At 41.3% G+C, this 21389-nt stretch overlaps 1 protein-coding gene across 1 annotated transcript in view; it reads right to left on the bottom strand.

Moving 5' to 3' along the window:
* Window positions 1-20709, bottom strand: part of pdia5 (protein disulfide isomerase family A, member 5) — a 73354-nt gene extending 52645 nt beyond the window's left edge. Inside the window, exons 1-5 of the mRNA XM_037686245.1 lie at window positions 20632-20709; window positions 8708-8834; window positions 7059-7146; window positions 996-1079; window positions 832-877 (exon numbers count right to left, since the gene is read on the bottom strand). Coding sequence (XP_037542173.1) covers window positions 832-877; window positions 996-1079; window positions 7059-7146; window positions 8708-8834; window positions 20632-20697 — 411 coding nt within the window. The 5' untranslated portion in view covers window positions 20698-20709. The remainder of the gene's footprint in view (window positions 1-831; window positions 878-995; window positions 1080-7058; window positions 7147-8707; window positions 8835-20631) is intronic.
* Window positions 20710-21389: the final 680 nt, after the last annotated feature.

Genomic DNA, 21389 nt, shown 5'->3' with positions numbered 1-21389 from the left:
GATGGATTGACTGACAGATGGACAGATGGACTGATGGATGGATGATTGACTGATGGATGAATTGACGAATGGATTGACGGATGGTTTGATTTATTGATTGATTGATGGCTGGATGATATGCTTTATTCTATAATACTGGATTCTCTAGACCTCTGATTATAGATTTTAATTATTTGTAAAGTGAGACTTGAAATCCACATCAACTGCTATGACCCACATGTGGAAGGATAAAAAAAGACAAAAACAATAAACAAGTAGGTGTTTGGTAATTTTCCAGAGTAAACTCGGGGCTAACGGGGCTTTGCAGTAAAACATTTCAGTAATTTCACTTGTTTATAGTTTTGGTTTCATTTAGGAGCCTTTTTCTGTCTGAATCATTGATGGGTCATAGGAGGGCGGCTTAAAGAAAAATACCACTGAAAATGTTCAGGTAGTTGACAAAAACACAAACATAAAAATAAACAAATAAATAATTCAAAGTCTGACAGAAATACTGACCAAGACCACTTTAAAAAAATTACAAAGGTAAATGAAAAATGTCATTAAGGAATGTCTGTCTGAGCCATCACTGCTAAAAACAATGGAACTGTTTTTAAGTATAAACAAAATTAACAAGACAATGAATCTACATTCAATATCAGTGTTAAAATATGAAATCTGTATACAGCAAAATCACATTTAAGAAATTAACATTCTGGATTTCTAACTGAACGTAGCTCTCAACAGTAAAAACTACAGACAAAAGGTTAAACAGCAGAAATTATTGTGCAAGTTCATCACTGTTCTGCATCACACGACGTTAAAAAAGTGCAGAATCAACTGATGGCTCACCTTGAAGGTAGCAGGTCTGCTGTACTCCGTGTGGAACGTCCCGTCTCTGCCAGAAACAAAAGGCACACTTCATCCAACACCAGAACTGAGACGTAAAAAAGGTCTTTTCCTAAAAGAAGAGTATTGTGAGAAACGGACATCCGGACGAGTGTTCGGTGACTCACTTGTAATGCAGCAGCTCTGCTCCTCCACGTTTGGAGCTCGGGTCCACCTTCACCTTCTTGCAGAGTTTACGACCCTCTGAGTCTCTGAGAGAAACATAAAAACAAACAATGCATGTTTATTAGTGAGCCAGCAGAAAACCAGTCTGTTGCTGAGGCCTACATCTGTAAATATAATAAAAATCATACAAAACTGCATGGAAATAAACGTGCATCTATCCACCCACACAAACTTCACACCTGCTGTCATGTAGAACTGTTAATTAGCTTGAAGTAGACTTCTTCCACTACAGAGCACTGAAAATATTCATTAGAGATGGATGAGGATATTTACTGGAAGGAAAGTCCCAAATTCTGAAAAGCAGAATTAAATTATGGCTCATCAACCACATCAAGACAAACGGAGTGGTGTCGGTGCGAGTCGTCATTAGGAAGATAAAACCATCTCGTTGAACAACTGGGCATGACTTCAGGTAAGAACCATGAAAATAACATAAGGATGAGTCATGAGGGCAGACGGCAGCTATGAGGAGCAGATGTAACCTCGACACACTGAACTTCACCGTGACGTGCCGTCACCTGATCCAAGATCAGTGTGCTGCCACCAAACGCTCGAAAAGCTGCTACAAGAGAAACAAGCGTGGGGAAATAAATGTTCGCTCCGTGCAACAACAGACGACAGAACGGACGTGAGGAATATCTGGTTTTAGAATTTCACCGAGCACCGTTTATGGAAACTGCTTCTGACAACGAAGGACCTGGAACACACGCCTGCCTGTTGACTTGCAACAACCCACGAGACGCCGTTCTGCTTTAAACTACGGTGGCCCTGAGGTGTAAATGAACGACGTTTCAAAAAACGGAATTAAATTTGAGAAAACACAACAACGATTGAAAAAACAGAGTTACATTAAGCCAAAGCGAAATAAAAACAGAGGAATATAAACGGGGCAGCCCAGTTCTGTTGTCTCTTCCTGTTTTAGATCATCAGCACACTGGTGGAACCCAGTTGGCCAGAACTCAGGTCGCTGTCATCTGTTCAAAGTGTGTCATCTGGCCTCAGCGGCTCTTTCTTGGCAGAGCTGACAGTTCTCACGCTGAGACATCCTCTTCACTTTCCTTCTCCCTCCGTCCTCCATCAGCTCTCAGCTGGAGCGAGTCCATTTGAGATGCTGGAGGAATATGCCAAACGGCACAACGCTTTGTTACGGAGCCTGGCACTGGACCCGAGTGTCCTGCAGTGATAAACCCAGTTCACTCGAGCTCCCCTTGTGGGTATCCGGGCAAGCTTACATTTATGTTTAGCATTAGCTCATCCTCTGAAAGTGCTGGATAAAGGCCCATGTGATCGAACAGGTGAGGCGTGCACTAAAAGAGGACATGCATCATGGATTTGTACAGAAACACTTTGACGATTCCTTCAGAATGTTTTGATTTGAGGTCTTTCCGTCGGTCTGGGACAAGCTTGAGAGAGACTGTGAATGCTAAATGAGCACAAGGTGTCAAAGGGGAGTGACTCTCTTCTCCTCGCTGTTTCCGGTGTTATGATACAATCTTTTCTCTGTGGTGTGGATGAGAGGTGATTCAGCTGACGGGCTGACAGGCATGAAGAAAGACAGCGGAAGTGAACATCCGAAGGGCAAAAAGAATAAAAAATGGCAAAAGTCAGATCAGCAAGTTGTGCCTTGAAAAAAAACCCTATTTTTTTAGAGTCTCAAAAATATCTGGAGCTTACCTTCCAGGAGAGCTGGAAACAGATTTTGTTGATATGCGTTTTGTTTTGTGCTTAAAAAACTCTGGAAACAAACATTTAGTGTATACAGTCACAAGGGAATGAAGGAATACCATACCAATTTATTTATAGAGCACTTAAAACAGCAACAAGGCCAACCAAAGTGCTGTACAACGGAAACAAACAAGCACAGCGGAGAGGAAAACATAAAATAAAAATATAGATACAAATAACGGTGGATAATAACTAAATGGCCAACAATGTAGATTACAGACAGGATCAAAACAAATCACACCGTGTCACAGGCAAGGGAATAAAAGTGGGTTTTCAAGCGAGACTTAAAGACTGTGAGTGTGGGAGCCTGCCTGACGCCCAGTGGCAACTCATTCCACCGTCTTGGACCTGCAACAGAGAAAGCCCCGTCACCTCTGAGCTTACGACAGGTTTCTGGAACTGAAAGGAGCATCTGGTCTGCTGACCTCAGAGAGCACGGTGGGACATATGGCTGCAGAAGATCAGTGACATAAGATGGGGCAGAACTGTTCAGTCATTTAAAAACATACATGAGTATTTTGAACTGGATCCGAAGGTGAATGGGTAGCCAGCGCAGGGAGGCCAAAACTGGAGTAATGTGCTCTCTATGGCCTGTACCAGTAAAACATCGGGCTGCAGCATTTTGGACCAGTTGTAGACGTGCAATGGAGGATTGATTGATTCCAAACAGAAGCGCATTGCAGTAATCGAGCCTGGATGTTATGAATGCATGGATCACTGTCTCAAGATTCTTTTTGGACAGTATGGGCTTCAGCTTAGACAGCTGCCTCAGCTGAAAAAAAAAAAAAAAAAGGATTTAACAATCATATTTACGTGACTGTTAAGTTTCAAGGAAGGATCCATTATCACTCCCAAATTGGTGACTCTTTGTTTCTCTAACAGAGCTAGAGAGGAAAGGTTAATGCAGTGGTTCATGGACGTGCCATTGGGATGGAACAAAATTACTTCAGACTTCTTCTCATTGAAACTTAAGTTTAAAGTCATCCAGTCTCGGATGTCAGCCAGGCAGTCAAGGAGAGGTTGAATAGAGTGTGTGCCTCAGGGGGAAGTAAATTTGACAGTCATCGGCGTAGAAATGAAAGGATATGTTGGGTTTGTGGAAAATAGCACCTAGTGGCAGCAGGTATAGAGAAAATAGAAGGGGACCGAGGATGGACCCCTGCAGTACCACACACTGAAGTGCTGTCGATGCTGAACTGAAATCTTTGATATTGGCACAAAAGGTTCTGTCAGAGAGGTAGAACCTAAACCATCTGACGGCTGACCCTGTGATGCCCACCCACTGCTCCATCCTAGAAATAAGGATCTCATGGCCGATGGTGTCGAAAGCAGATGGAAGGTCCAATAGGACAAGCAGCACAGAATCACCTGCGTCTGTGGCTAGGAAAATGTTGTTAAAAACCTTCAGAAGTGGATGCCGTTTCTTGATGGAATTAGAAAAACAACTACTTATAATTGACTTACAACAAAATAAATAGGTTATAAGAAGCTAAAACACAAATTCCTTTTGTTCGGTCTGACTGTTAAAATGTCTGTTCTGTCAGAAGAGACGGCCTGAATTTATAGAAGAGCCCAGAGTCGACGTTCCTTTCTGAAGAACAAAAAACAAAAATGTATCATTTTTACGAAGTGGAATGAAGCCGACGTTTGTTTGTGGCTCGGTCGGTGGAACACCCATTTGTTCTGCTGGTTTGAATCCCTAAAATTAAAAGATGAATTCAACCTTTAGTTCTACCGGTTTGTCTCACTGAGTCACGGGACTCATTTACAAAAGAGACCTGTTTTAGACAAACAACAGATAAAGGTTCAGACAATAAATGTGATGTGAAGATGTGAAGCGCAACCAATGTTTTACTCATTCAGATGTTCATGAGCATAAAAGCACTGCATTGTTAAAACAGCAGCAATAAACTGATGCAGGTTTGCACAGATCAAATCAAATTAAAGGTAATTAGTAGGTGAAGAGTCGTTTCAACAGGAAACAATAAAAAAGCTGAAAAATTAAAAATGCATATCAAATGTACAGTCCTGTAGGCCCTTTTATTAATCTACAATAGGGCTGTATATTTTTTAGAAAATATGAAAAACAATTGTACTGAACTCGGCCTCTGACCAAAACCTGCCTCTGAAGACCTTCATGGGACAGGAACTGTTATTTCATTCATTTGAATCCAGAAATACAAATTAGCTCATCCAGAGACTTTCTAATTGTATCCTGAACTAATCAATTGAAAGAACACTCTTTTATACCATCATTACTATTTTACAATATCTTGATAATCAAAAGTGTGTTTAGTTCATACCATTTTTAAATGTTGAAGTGAACCACTCATTTTAAATCAACTGTGAAACCGTATTGATGATATAAAAAAAAAGAGTGTTCTTTCAATTGATTAGTTCAGGATACAATTAGAAAGTCTCTGGATGAGCTAATTTGTATTTCTGGATTCAAATCAATGAAATAACAGTTCCTGTCCCATGAAGGTCTTCAGAGGCAGGTTTTGGTCGGAGGCCGAGTCCACTACACAATGTTGTACGAATTAAGATCGCAGTTCTGCCGATTCTCCCTCATCTCTTTTTAAATTCGCATTCAAACAAAAAGCATCTTCTCAGATACCTTCCTGTTTACATGTCACATGCACACTCTGCAGAGGAGAAACGAGAAAGGATGAGTTAATTAGCTGAATCATTAGCTAACAATCGATCTGATGAACACGTCTCTGATTTTCTTAGCGTGTTATAGTATCTTAGATGGTTGTAAAGTGAACAAGCGTGTCGCATCAACTATGGGTTTGTTTAAAGTTTAAACTATTAATATTGACAAAGTTGAGAGTTTTATGTTTATTTGACGGTGATTTCAATTTTTTTTTTAAGGCTAAATACAAATAAAAGGTGAACATTAAATTATTTGTACAGTTTGAACAGCTTTTCTGAGGCTTTTATATTGTTTATATCGTTATCGACCGAAATTAAGAAATATCTCGTGATAAAAGTTTTGGCCGTATCGTCCAGCCCTAATTTGTGTGAGGACATTCAGTAGAGTCACCAAGAGGGAGGCCGGTAGTTGTCATGAAGAACTGTGGGGTTCACTCAGTCTGCGTGCGTCACGAAGACCCACCGCCTATCCACCCCGTCCATCACATGAACCACGTGATGAGAATGACAATAAGGAAACCTTGACCTCGACCTAAAGATACGTGCACTGGGCAGCTACGCGCACACCTGGGTGTGATGAAGCTAAGTGTTTTTGGCAGCAGGAAGCTTGCTGCAGCATCGTATAAACCGCGGGGTTCAAAGTCTGTTCATAGACCGGCAATTACGGTCGTTTTTTTTTAAACCCTATACTTTCAATCCTTTCCTTTGTCATATCGTACTGAATCTCAACGCGTTGAATCAAAACTCATAATGAAACGCATCACGATGCGAGTGGGGGCTTCATCATAGTGCCATGGGGGCCGAGATGGAGCAGAGGCAAGGCAGCCGACTCGGGACCCAAAAGTCCCAGGTTCAATCCCCAGCCATTGCAAATCTCGTGGTGTCTCTGAGCAGCACGCCCTATCCCCAAATGTTCCCTGGACACTTTCAAAAGCTGCCCACTGCTCCACTTGGTGGTGGATGTGTTAAACGCAGAGAGCCAATTCCACCATTGTATGGGAACATACAACGATGATACAACGCATCATTACTATTATATCCATTTTTATAGCTCATGAATGTTTCCGGCGTATCAAGACACGCAATGCATCAACCACAAACCAGAGAGGCACAACCATAATACCAGTTGTTTTTCAAACAAAACCATGCAGTGAAAAATAGAGATTTTACAACAAAAGATTATCTATCAGAATAAGCTTTATTATCATTGCATCGAGAAACAACGAGAACATGTACGTGTTATGTTTAAGCTAATGCGGAAACAATCACAAAACGAACTTACTGTTCAACATCTCTCCCAACACACATACACAAAATATAATGGTCTCCCAAAGTGGACGACTGAAATGATATAAAGATATGAGCAGCAGAGCTTCAGCAGCCCTAATAAGTGAACAATGTCTTTTAAATTGTGCCCGTACAATAGGACCAGTGGAACGAGCCGTTTGCACCTCAGCGAAGAAGCCGTAAAATTAGCAGACGAACGGAAGCAGAGACATTTGCAGGAGTAAATTTAAATTTAGTCTTTTTAACGGCTGTTGGAAAATTCCCTGGACAAAAGAGGTAGAACGGAGCTGGAACTATTGAAAAGATGGAGATTTATTTGTAATTACTTCATTACTTACCCACAGTTGACCCAGGCAATAGTCCCCTGGCCCTTGACAGTTTGGGCAACATCAGACAGCAGTTTCAGGTGGGAGTCCCCCGATGACTCTGTGGACAGAGAATACAACGGTCAGCCTCGTTGGTAAAATCCTCCAGCTGGTTCAGGATAATCCAGACCTGTGAGACACAAAGGACACCTCGAGGAGTTGAGTTACAGCTGAGCTCTGTCTCACGAAAGCACCGAGTGACAGAAAGAGATCCGTTTGGCTTAGAGGGGTGCCTGAAGAGCCTTCTGTAAAAACCCTTCAGAAGGCAGACTCTAAAACAGGGCTTATGTTACATCAGCTTTCATCATTTCACAATAGTGTCACTGTGTCCATGAGGTGGAACGGTTTTATCGTGACAAAGGCGGCAACTACTGAAGCAGATCAACCGTTTGAGATACGAAGAAGAAAAGCAGATTGAAGGAAGCTGTAGTTTGAACCATTCGCGGCCATCTGGACTCGTTCCAGGCACGCGATTATTAGACAGTTGTAGAACTTCACAACCTCCTGCGTCTGAGATAAAACACAACTGTGGCGTACGTTTTACTTTCTGCATTAGCAAAAAGAAAACGCAACAGCCGTGGTCACTTTGTCTATTCGTTCAGATTTACGTCAGACATGGAAAGCAAAGTGGATTCCCTTGGGTAGAGTAAGTTAATATTCCACTCCCTATGTAACACAGTTCCTTTCATACGCCCCTGAAATGTGTTTTATTTACTGTATAAAGTGAAACATTTCTCCCAGTGCTGCCGGTCAAAAGTATTTTTAGATGTGAAAGCATCGCAAGGACTCCCCAGGGTAACGTATCCAACAGGGTTGGCAACAAACATCTGTGAGCAAATACCGACTGGGTACTGGTCCCTCTCATACCTAGGATTATGTTGCATCTTGGGTAATCCAATCATAAGAAGGTGGCTGATTTAAGTTCATCTGTTTAAATCAGGGTGTACATTATACAGCGACTTCGTTTCCCCACAGGGGAAGGCAATACCATCCAGTACAGGCATGTAGCCGAAACTAAATGTTGAGCAGTGTTGTCACGAACGTCTGACGTGATTCACAGGACACAATCAAACAAACCGAGTTCGATTAGAGCCCATATCCCATGTTTTTGTCAATAATTTAAAAGTAAATTGGTTTCCTGTGAAGATTGACCAGTTTTGGGGTGGTGGGGGAACTGGTATGGAAACATCATATTCAACAAGAATCTATAAAGACGTTTAATTTACCAGTAGTACATCAGGTAAAAACAAAAATGACCTTTATTTATACAGGAAGTCTCATCGAGTCACAAGAACTCATTTTCAAGAGAGACCTGTTTTTGGGAGCAAATGGGGGTTAAGGGTCTCGCTCAGGGGCCCACAGTGGTGCAAATGAGGGTGGAGGCAGGTGTGGGCGTTCCACCTTTTCCACCCACATTTTGATGTTGACGACAGTACCGGGAGTTGAACCTGCGACTTTCCGATCACAGGCCCATCTTTTCTAACCTCTGCGCCACCACTCCCCAAATAAAAACATCAGATAAAACAAATTAATGTTTGGACTTCCTTTACAAGTTTCTTCAGTCATGCTGAAATGTATAAGCTCGAATAATTTGAGATTACGAGATTATTGTTTTGTCTAACCCGTCTTTGTGTAGAGCACCAGAACGTTGGTCCTCGTCCTGAGCAGCTTCTTGAAGTCTTTGTGGTCAACGACTTTCTCTACGAGAGGCGACACTTTCACAGCTTCCACCGACGACAGCATCCACACCTGGAGAAGCGAAACGACAAAAAAAAAAAAAAACACACGTCAACGGAACGAGCCGCTAGCCTCCGACTCAAGACGCCATCGAGAAGGATGAACGTTGGTACAAACGTGTCTGAAGTTCCTTACAATGTCTGATCCGCTCAGAATAATTTGACCCAAACAAGCAAATACCGTATTTTAAATTAATTTATTTATTCTATTTCGACTTGTGTAGCGCCCACACCATGTAGTTAAAGAGTTGACCAGTAGGTTCGATTGAAACGTAGCACATTGGTCGGGGCCCTGGGAAAGTTTTTAAGATATACTACAGGAGATACAACTTAATGTTTGTACTTAATTTAATGGCAGTGCCTCCACTGAGCAGGAAATTATGAATTTACACATTGTTTGACCCACTGAAGAATTTAATTCTGATAACTGTACGTTTATATTTAATACACTCCCTTGGAATTAAAAAAAAAAAAAGTAACTTTCAAATAAGACACTGATGCCCGATTTAAATTTAAAAGACACTTTTATTAAGAAACAAATGGAATAACTAATTTGTTGCACAAATAAAACACAAAAACATCTTTTTCATAGGACTTTCAACCCCAAAATAACATAATAATAATTAAAAAAATAATACATTTATTCTAAATGTTCACTTTGACCTTGACTTTGCAGGTTGGGTGATGAAAACGCTACATGACACTTGGTTAAGCACATTTAAGCAGCCTGAACCATCAGACATGTTCAACAACTCGTGTCACTGGTTCCTTGATATTAAAAGAGCGTATAGTTAAAAATAATCAGCAGTAAATCACTACGGTCACCGTTCAAACCTGAATGTCTCTTCAAACACGACAGCTGATAATTACCAGCAAGCAGCCGGTCCATGTGCATCGTTGGGCTGGTTAGCTCCGACCCCTCTGAGCTGATGGTGTGAAACTTTAAGAGATAAAACGAAGCAAAGCGTGCGGCTTGCACTTTAAACAAAGACGACTAAAGGAAATAAAAAGAACAATTACGCTCCAGTCATTTACATGCACTTCTCTGCATCGTCTCTGCACCATCAGTACTCATTAAAAAAAAAAAAAAAACCTCGTTTGGGTCTGCAGGGAAGTAAATTAGACACCAAACACTGTCTGCTCGCTCAGCGGATCCAGTCTGATGAGTGATATCACCCAGAATAAAAACGAGCACCTGTCAGGCTCGTTTTCTCTTCTAATTTCCAACTAGACGCTCCTCCGAGGGAGGAGTGCTGCGAATCTTAAGATGCTGCAAGTTGCACATCAGAAAATGGTGAAATTAACACAAAAAAGGGGTTTAGAAGTTTAAAGAGTAAAAAGGACTTCATTTACAGTTTACATGTAATCTGCACGTCTGCAGCCGAGCTGGCTCAGACGTGACTGAAGAGCAGATAAAGACAAACGCGTGAATACGTTTTGGAACCGTCACTTACAGGAACCCCGTGCATGCACAGAAACTAAACGAGCAAAACCCATAACGAAGGCCCTTGGAACCAACACAATTAAATCAAAATTGATCGTTTCTTTCCGTATGGTCCTGCTTAAGGCAAGTTAGGAGACGAAGCATCTTCCGAAAATCCAAATGATTTAGCAAATTAGCTTCTTTGATAAACATGCTAAGATTCAAATGATGCAAATATCAGAGATGCCTTTGATTTGTATGAAGCTAATAAACCTTTTGTGCAATTAATTAAAGTTACCAAGATAAAAGTAACTACTGATAACGATATACGACATGATGTGTTAACACAAAGGGCAGTCTCCCGTAGGGATGGCAGGTTTCATCTATTTATAAATACATTGTATTGTGATCATGGAGGGTTCAGAGTCAAATGTGAAACATTAATTTGTCTTGTTGATTTGTGACGACACTTTAAAAACCAGCAAACTAATTATATTTATCTCAATAAACCCACTGTGAGCAGTAAAAACATGCTGCAGTAAAGCTGTTGAACCAGTAAAAGTTGAAATGATCATAATCTTCAGTAAAGACAGAACTGTTTGTGAATAAATCCCCAGTGATGGACCTGGATCTGAACTGGGTCACTGGGCTTCTAAAGAGCCGCACGCCCAATTCCCACAAATTAAACACGGTTCAGACAGAAAAATAAAGAAGTTTTGCGTCGTAAATAATAAAAAGGCAAAACTCGGCAATAAATCAAAACCGTGCGGAATCTGAATCCTGAAGAAACGCAACAAACCTGAGCGAAGACGAACGGCTCAGTCGTGTCGGAGCCTCCGGTTTAAGACGGAATAGTTTCTGACATCCAGCAATTAAAGTCATTACGCAAATAAATCTAGTACCACAATGATCCGTTAACGTTTCAATTTGTTTCGCTGCATCGAATCATAAACACGAAATGTACTTCAATGAAATTACATTTCTTTGTGACATTCAAACGTGAAACCACATCAAAAATGTCGCTGCGCCTCCTATTTAACAAACCGTATTCTGAAATACTTGCCAAATCTATGCTTTTCAAAATAAAATGAAAAGTTGACAGTTTTGGTGTTCTCTGAATGACCAACAATAAGCAACAACTAACCAGACTATTTATTGACTTTATCACAAATTACTTTGTTCAGCAGACAGATTTGTGGGTAAAGACTTGTTTTAATCCATAAATGATGGCTGTTGGAGGACCTTGTTGCCTGATTAATGTGAAAACGGCGTCGTGTCTAAACACCGCACCACAAAATATTCAGACTCCTCCTCCAGCTCAGGCAGCAACAATGATGCCGGTACTGCTGATGAAACGTGTCCTCCAGCAGCTGAAGTGTGCGTCACCTCCCAGTGACAGGTGTACAGTAACAGAGATAACTAGACTGGGCTGACAGTTTACCATTAAACACCCTGAGTGATGGGGGGGGGCATCCAGAGACTGCTGCTGATTTCAGCTGAGCAGTGTGTGCAAAGACAGCCAACGGATGAAAACACTGCTGAACGTAATGCATCAGAGCAGCGTATTGTGTCATGCATTCAATAACATGACGAGAGAGCGGTGGCGCAGAGGTTAGAGAAGGTGGGCCTGTGATCGGAAGGTCGCCGGTTCAACTTCCCGTACAAACGAGGCCTGTCGCGATAAACGGTAAATGAATTAATCGCATGATAAATGAAATTAAAATTTCTTCGTGTGTCTCTTTCTACTGAAGACACTGGATGACAAAAGGATCAACTCCGGTGCTCTTCACTGACCCCGCCCCCTTCTCTTTAAAATTGGTTTTAACGATCCAAAATCATGTTTTTGGATCGTTAAAAGAAGCTAAGCTAACAGGCCGACCTCGAGGAAAAAACCTCCGTCTTGACGAAGTTCCAAAATTCACATTTGAAACTCGTACCTTTGTGTAAAAAGTTGTTTATCTCTGCAAAAAGAAGCTGAGAACTTGTTTACGGATTTTTTTTATTAAAAGCTTTGTGTGAAAAACGCTAAAGAGCTCAAACCACACCGAGCGTCTGCCGTTTTGAGAACCGAAGAGAGACAGCCCATGTCACGTCAAGGGGCCTCTATTCATGTTCTACAGGAGACTGTTAATCTCCCATTGATTCAAATCGGGTTTGTTGGTCCAGAGAAACCTCTAAAACCTCTAATCCAGGTCTTTGATGGCCACTAAAATTAAAACTCACCTGTTTTAAGAACTCAGGATTATCACTCTTACTAAAGAAGAAATGAACCATCTGGCTTGGAAACCACGTGCAGCCTAAAATTCATGATTTAAAGCAGTGGTTCCCAACAGTTGTCCTTGAGGAACACCATCCTGCATGTTTTACTCGTTTCCCTGCTTTGACACACCTGATTTGAATGAATGGATGATTAACAGGCTTCTGCAGAACTTGAAGTAATTAAATCACTGAATCGGGCGTGTTGGAGCAGGAAACAACTGAAACTAGCAGGATGGTGTTCCTCAAGGACCAGTGTTGGGAACCATGGATGTGTTTTTCAGGATTAGCTACATTTAGTTAGTCTAAATCGGGCTCATTAAATGTCATAATAAGCAGCTAAAATGTTGAGGCGGTTGATTATATTTGCTAACTAAAGCTGTGAACCTGCCTCTGTCCAAGTTGTTTTGAAGCTGTACCGTGAACATGTTTATTTATTATCCTAAACAAGACATTAGGTGTAATGCAAAGACTTGACAAGTTAAGAGAGACTCGAGTAAATCTTGTGAAGGTCACCGAGCAGGGTTGAAGTTCAGAGACCTTGCTGACAACGTATGGATTTATTGACCTTTGAACTTGGTCCTAGCAAGCACTCGACAGAAAACCACAACTAAATTTCTTCTGATAAATAAACTCGAGTTGCTCCTTGTTCATCCTGCTGTCGTCCCGAGAGGCGTGCCGTGGTCCTGCTCTTAATGCATTTCCTTCTCGTCACCGCGCCACCTATTCACACACGCAGCAGGTGGAAAGCCTGATCGCTGCAGATCAATAGTGAAGAAATATAAGAACACGAAGTCGTCGTTCACAGTTACAGGAACTGAAGCGGCGTCAGGAATTCTAAACCAGGAGGAACGCCACGTACGGAGAAAAATTTACTTTTGTTTTCCTTAAAACTGCGTGATGAGGCAACAATTCTATTCTTCAATTTAGTGGTTCGTTATAAAAGAAATGGTGGTTTAGAGCATATTTAATTTAGCTTTTAAAGAGACAAAATACTTGAACAAAAACTTGAAGAGCCTTGAATGCTGCACTTTAGATTTTCTTCGTCAGAATCAAAATAAAGACGAGAAAAAAAAAAGAAATCCAGTTCATTCTACAATAACTATTTAAAGTTTGTTTAAATGTGGCAAATGCTGCAAATCACAGTGTCATCAACTAAAAATTAAATATAGTAATAATCTGATTTTTAAAAATTGACTCATGATCACATGAATTAATCCTCCTTTCCTTCTGTATATGCACTCCAAGTGCACAGTTTAAAAAAATAAAAAAAGGTAATATATGACACCCCCCCACATCTGCCTGCAAGCCCTCCCCCTCTATCTGCAGTGACAAATCTGCTTAATAAAGGACATCCAGTTTAAGGCCAGTACTGAATGAGCACCAACCGCACCAGTTTTTGTCAAGCGCTCGTCTTCCCTTCCCTCCAGTCAGGTGTGTGTTGCCGTTTGTGGACAGGTGGTTGTACAGGATACTTTGTAGCCTGCAAACACACTGCCAAATACTACAAACACACAAACGGTTTAGAAATCAAACACTTCAGTGGTACTAACTAAAACTTGTTAGATATTAACTGAACCCATTATGGATTATGAAACGGTTTTTTAAAGGCTTTCTTTTGTTAAATAATTCCAAAATTATGATTAATCTAGAAGTTAAATGCGTAACTGTGTTGTTTATTGTATTTTAAATGGGATCTACTTTATAATGTATATCATGGTGATCATGTACTGAGGCATTATTTGAAGTTTAATGCCCTAACTTGCTATTCTGAATTAGAGCCCGGCCGATGTATCGGTAGGACTGATCATTTAGGTCGATAGAAGTTTGAGGTTCTGTCGGCGTCGTGATAATTGTCCCATTATTCACTGATATAAGCACTTCTAAGTTTCACCTCTGAAATGCTGGAACCAGCTGCAGTTGTACAATGTACTCAACAGAGAGCACATGAAGACCACTTTCAAGTCATGGCTGTTCACTTAAGTTGCACTTTCACATTCAGCGCAGCCGAAGCAGGGAGCAATACTGTGTAGTGTATTTTGTTCAAGTTTGTTTTAACTGATCTTTAAAACAAAATCAACAATAAATTCACTTCAATCCTCCAACCACACTTGTCATTAGCTACGTGCCTCTCAAGTTAGCAAGCGAACATTTAGATAACCTAGCATAGGCTATTGTCTTGTAAAACTTTATCCAGAACAATAAATCTAGCATAGCGGTAAATATACAATCATTGTTAGTAACATTATCTTTGTTGTCCTCAATGAAATGCATTGTTTGTCTGAAATCTTTACTTCTCTGCAAAGAAAAACAAACTTTGCTGCGGTCAATACTAATTAGACCTTCATCATACGTGACTGTGTGAACAATGAACAGGGAAGCGCGTTTCTTTAATTTATATTTTTGCAACACACTTGATAACTTTATGTTGAACAGAAAATGTGAACGCACGTTAGGAAGACTATTTTTATGACGAGTGCACCACTTGTAAACTTACCGTGAGACTAAGTATAATGCAAATCTCATTAGCTTAGCCTCATGGTTGCTAACAGCTGCGCTAAATAAACGAGCCCCGCTCCACTCGCCGTTTACTGAGATTCTTGGGGATGGACAAAGCTCAAAAAGTTCCAGCTGTTATATTGGTTATCAGCAGTCGCCTCCCCTACCAATAACGGTACCGGCGATAGCCAAAGTTTCCATATCGGTCGAGCTCTATTCTGAATGTTGTGGCTTACGTACAGATGTGCATATCTCATGTTGGAGGTGCACGTCAACAGAATAACTATGTAAACAAAAGAATACAAAAATCACAGCTGTTACTGGTCAAGTCGATTACTCAGTTGGTGGTTTGATCAGAAAAGTCTAAACACTGGGACTGAATGATTCATGAAGAGGATTAAATACCCCACTTCTTCCCCACTTTGTTGGGGAAGAAACACAGAAATAAGGAACTGGAACAAAAAAATCCAAGCGTTACGGACTATTTCCAACAAAATAAAAGCCAAAAAGCTCTTTTGTAAAATGTGCTGCCGTCATGAATGAGCTCACTTCAATAGCAGAACGAGAACAATTTAGTCGCGATGCGCTCAGAGTGACAGAGTTTCACAAACTATTGTCTTTATAACGAGACGAGCAGAGATCCTGGATCACCCCGCACAAACTGCAGAAAGAGCAGAAGAACGCTTATTATTCCAGAATAAAGATGACGTAGCAAATATATAACCGATTATTGATTTGTAATCTCTTTTTTTATATTAGACACACTTTAAAAACACACACAGTGAGACATAAATGAAAGCACAACCCCTTCAAAACCAGGAGGACAATGGCACAAGGAAGCGTGAGACGGATTTATACGTTCTTATTCAGACTCGCAGCCGGGGACTCCAACTATTCAAGGATAAACAGTGACAGTGGTTGACATGAACAAATAAAAGCAGTTTGTTTATGCATGTGTAGAGTGAATGAATGACCTAACCATGTCTGCAAATCACAGAAGAACCTGACTGTAGAAAATATCCGTCACAGCACTGATAGTCAAAGATGCTTCTTCTTTTATTATGTAAATAAAACGTTCGTGAAGCAGGAAGTGTTGTACCTGCTCGTGAAAAATGTGCATCGTTCACAAGAAGACAATGTATAGATATTATCAGTCAAACAAGAAAACACTATACGCTGTGTGTGTGTTTGTTACCTTTTTTTCCCCAATTTATGCTACATTGTGAGGACCAACTGCTCCTCACCAACGACACTTCTTCTTATGGGGCCCGGGCTTTGGGCCCCATAAGAAGAAGTGTCGTTGGTGAGTTAGGGGTTAGGTCTGGGGTTACATATGTACTGGTAATGGTTAGATTTAGGGTTAGGTACATACTAGAGCTGTCATTTCTAACCTGAACCCAAAATATCCAACATGTCAGAGCAGGATGCAGGCAGAAGCAGGAGAAGCATTTAATGCACTTTGAGGGCTCTTCAGCTCTGATCTTCAGCCCCCTCCAGCAGCGCGCATGCACCAACCGTTAATAATAGTCGGTGGTATAAGCAGTCAAAGCTTAATTAAAAATGTTGTGTTTTTTCCGGGTTCGGACCTGAAATTACTGTTAATATGTCGGATCGGGTGGGGTTCGGAGATGATGGCTACGGGCTGGGGCCAGTTTGGACTATTTGGAACAGAGTGCAACTCAAGTATGTACTGGTAATGGTTAGATTTAGGGTGAGGGTCAGGGTTAGGCTAATAATTAATGAAAAATTACAGATGATTGGGAGCACTTAGACCTGTTTAAATGTTTGACTTCCAATTCAAAAGAACTCATGGTCACAACAACAAATAGTGTCGCGCCCAAAAGTGCACAAAAAAAAAAAAAAGGAGTGTAGAGAATCACCCACACGTCACCATTTTGTAAAAGCTGGAGTCCAACAGGAAGCAGAGCCGGATCAGGTCTGTACTAGAACTGCTCTAACGTGCACACGAGCTCCAACTCTATCACAGCTGAAAATTAATAACATTTCTGAATGATGCGTTTGCAGATGTGCACGTTATTTATTTTTGGGAACCTTTAGTGTTTTCAGGGTTTAAAGGGAAATATTAAAATAAGCCTGCAGAGTTTCTGTCTTCATTTTAATTCTGGAAGATATTAAAACTTTGAAAATCCAGATTTTATTTATTTATTTTCTTTTAATAAACTGTGTTTTAATTGAGTAAATGCATGCGTTTTAAAAGTTATAAGATGCTCCAAAATAAAGTTGTAACTGTTCTGAATTCAAATTTCTTCTGCTTGTTCAAGCCAAAGTGACTTTGTGCTGTAATGACGGATAAAACAATATTACGTAAAAGAAGTGCGCTTCCCTTCATCTCCAGCTTGAACACAAAACTGAAATGTTCTCTGGAGGAAGCGACGCATGAAAAGATCAGAGAATATTCAGGGATGGGTCTGGTTTACAAAATTCTTACCACAAATTGAGTCATTTACAAAAAAAAAGTGACCCCCGTGACCCGAAATAAGAGTAAAAATAAATCGTTTTAAAACCTGTCGCAGTATTTTTATTTGCACGAGGAACAACTCCTGCGGTCGGTGAAAACATTCCTCCAGCTGTCTGCTTCGTTACGCCTGAAACTTTTGGAGCTACCAACCTGAAGATTTTCTTAACAAGCCCAGAAGACAACTGTTTTTTAATTATTATTTTATTTCTGCTACTGGCATGGAAAAAACATCACCAATGTAAACTGAGAATTGTAACCGTTCCAGTTTTGTTGTATTCAATGTTGAGAAAGCAATCCAAGACGAAGAGAGGTCAGAATGGGGGTTCAAGCTGTCGAGATATCCTTTAACTAGAGACAGGACTGGAAGCTGAAGCAACAAAGAGCACGTGCACTCTAAGCTCCGCCCCTCCACGTAAATGAACGACAAATTTGCCCGACTAAAAAAAAATACCAGCTGTAGATCGGCCCAGCCACCACTGCGCTAAAACAATTAAGAAACCGTTTCCAAAGTGTCCTCCCTCAACGTAGGCTAGTCACTAAAGTGTTAATCATCAGGGAATATAAAACTGTAGAGTTCAAGTGTAAACATTAAAAAATGGATTTTCACTCGATGGTGCACAAGGTCAAACCTACTTGTTTTGATTAGACAGCTCCCACCTTCTGAACCGTCCCAGTACTTGACCCTGGCACACACAGCGCCTCGTACAAACGATGCACCGTTAGCCCCAAGCTAACAGCTTCAAGTGACTGGAGTTCAAAGGTGAGTTTACCGTGGGAACAAAGCACCTTTAAACAGGTGAACATACCTGTGCCCTGATCGCTGGGACTGGTGAGTTCACGCATTTGGCTTCAGCAATCAAAAGTCGGACATTATAATAAACCATTTTCTACATTAACTTTCCTGACGATCAGTTGACCTGAAAGTTGTTTTTGAAGCCACAGAATCGGGATCATAAGGAGAAATTAGCACATTTTTGTTATTCCTCTAAAATTGTCACGCCTTCCTATTTCTCAAAAAACAACATTTATATTATATTCTCTGTCGTTTTAGTTCCGTTCAATAAAGTGAGTTTTAATCTGATTTGGGAAGTTTGTTTGGTGAAATCTTTAATGGTCGGGGTGGAAAAAACGTGACGAGTCTCAAAACCCCATCACCTTTGCAGCCACGTTCGAGCCACCATAACTGGTACGGCACGCATTTTAGCCGTTTTACTTTTAACTCTAACTATACGCAACAGTTGTCTGGAACACCCCACGTTATTTATAAAGCACTTCAAACAGCAACAAGGCCGAACAAAGTGCTGCGCAGCAAAAATGCATAGCTCCAAATAAAGATAAGAAATAAATGACTAACATTATAGAACATAGAGAAGTTAAAATCAACTCGGTGTCAAAAGCCAGGGACTAAAAGTGAGTTTTTAAAACAAGACTTGAAAACCAGTGAGAAAGGACTGGTAACTCAGTCCACAGTCTTGGACCTGCAACAGAGAAGACCCTGTCGCCTCGGCGCTTAACACAAGTGCCTGGAACCAGTAAAAGCATCTGGTCTGCTGACCTCACAGAACGCTGTGGGAGATATGGCTGCAGCAGATCAGCCAGATAGGAGGGGGCAGAAATGTTCGGAGATTTAAAAACATACAGGATAGGCCTGTCACGATAACAAACTTTGTTGGGCGATTGTCAAAAATTATTGCGATAAACGATAATATTGTTTGAAATTTGACAATAATTATCGTCAAATTTAGGAAGACATGTTTAATTTTGAGTGTAGTACATTTTTTGACCACCGGGTGGCAGTATAAGACTGTTTGAACTGAAGGATGGATAGCGAGGGAGCGAGCAGCGCGTCTAAGAAAAATGGGAGGGAGGCTCCTTTATTCCTCGAGGTCGGCCTGTTAGCTTAGCTTGTAGCTTAGCTGCTTTTAACAATCCAAAAACGCAATTTTGGACGGTTAAAACAGATTTTAAAAGAGAAAAGAGAAAGGGAGGGGTCAGTGAAGAGCACCGGAGTTGAACCTTTTGTCATCCAGTGTCTTCAGTAGAAAGAGAGACGCGAAGAAACGAAGCCGATAAATGAAAACGAGGTTGATAAATTTTCATTTAACGCGCGATTAATTGATTTATTGTTTATCGCGACAGGCCTACAGAAGGATTTTAAATGAACTCAGAACTGAACTGGGAGCCAGTGAAGGGAGGCCAGAACTGCCACGTGCGATGGCGGTCCGATTCCAAAAAGAAGTGCACTGCAGTGATGGAGCCTGGGCGTTATGAGAACACGTTTTACTGCCTCCAGGTTAGTTTCAGGCGGTGGGGACTTCAGTTTACACAGTCGCCTCAACTGAACACAAACCAGGCTGTAACAATCGTGACGGTTTAGTTTCATGGAAGGGTCCATTTTCACTCCCAGATTAGTGAACGGGGTTAGACAGGAAAAGGTCGACACAGTGGCTCCTGGTTGAGCCATTAGGTGGAAACAACATGACTTGGTCTTCTTCTCACTCAACTTTAAGACATTTCAAGCCGTCCAGGCCCTGATGTCCACCAGGCAGTCAAGAAGACGTTGGATGGAACGTGCACCAGCAGCTTCAGAGGGAAGTAAATGTGGCAGTCAATTAAAAACATTATTACTAGGTTGGGCTAGGCCCCCCCAGTATCTGGACCAGTGAACGCCCCTGGTTCCACTTCTCTTTCCAGCAGCATGTTGAGTTGAACTTTCTCTTCCTCCCAGCAGCTCCTCCTGAATATTGCTGCTTTGGCAACACATCGCGTGTGTAAATAAAATGAAACGTTTTAATCTCAGTCAGAAAATGTGATTTATTTGACTTTATGAATGAACGTGCGCCGCAGTGACATAGCAACATGCCCCCCGCCCCCCAGGCCGGAAACCCGCGCCCTGCGTGCGGTTAATCAGTAACACCTGAGCGGTTACCTGCGCCACGCAAACCGCAGCTCGGTTGAACAGCTGCTCCTCTGAGCACCAAGTTCCGTGAAGGCTGTCAACATCCCGCAGCTCCAGCTCAGACAGGCTCAACATACGCGTTGACCGAGGTTCCCTGCCCGTCCACAAAACAAACGCACCCCCCCGCCCGCCCCGGGGTGTCCCACAACAACACACAGTTTCCTGACGGCAGAACCGCGGTCCGTTCGACTCACCAGCAGCACCAGCGCCAACATTTTCCCGTCTCCCATCCTTCTCCGGTGGCGATTCCAGGAGGCCATGATGCCGCTGCCACGTCTGGATACGCATGCGCATTCCGGCTTTCCACGGAAACCTTCGGCTCGGCGCAAAGCATCCTGGGAAGTGAAGTTGTTAAACGTTACGGGTAGGATTTCACACCTGCCGCCTCCATTCAGCAAAATAACCGTGAGCTTTTATGTTTCCGGGTTAGCGGCGGCTGTAGGCGCTGAAGGATCCATGATTGATCTTATTATCATGTAGTTCAGCTGTGGCACGGTTCATTACACTGGAAGGTAATTAGCTAATTGACTTGCGATTAAATGGAGCTTCATTAACTTCATCAATTAGACTGGTTCCTTCAGGACTGATGAAATTCTCCTAACAGCATCAAATTTACAGTTTATTTTTAATTTAAAAATCCCTAATGGCAAATACAACAGTAAAAATGTTTGGGAAACGTATTGCTATAACTCTGTCTGTCTGACAATGAAAGAGGAAACATGTAAAAGTCATAAATTAATGGTTTGAGTAATTTACTTGCTGATGAATAGAATATTTTCACCCTGCGAGACGCCCAACAAAAGAAATAGCAAGATAATAACTTTAAATATTTAATAAATCTAATTTTGTTGAGTAAATAAGAACTTCACCAAAAAAAAAAAAACGCTTTTACTTTTTAAAGTAACAAGATTCTTTAAAGTGGGATTCTGGTTATGAATAACTAATATCTTAC

This window comes from Nematolebias whitei, chromosome 13 (assembly GCF_014905685.2).
Source record: "Nematolebias whitei isolate Nwh7 chromosome 13, NemWhi1, whole genome shotgun sequence".
NCBI lineage: Eukaryota > Metazoa > Chordata > Actinopteri > Cyprinodontiformes > Rivulidae > Nematolebias > Nematolebias whitei.
Note: the sequence above shows the minus strand (reverse complement) of the source record. Positions and strands in the feature narration are given on the sequence as shown.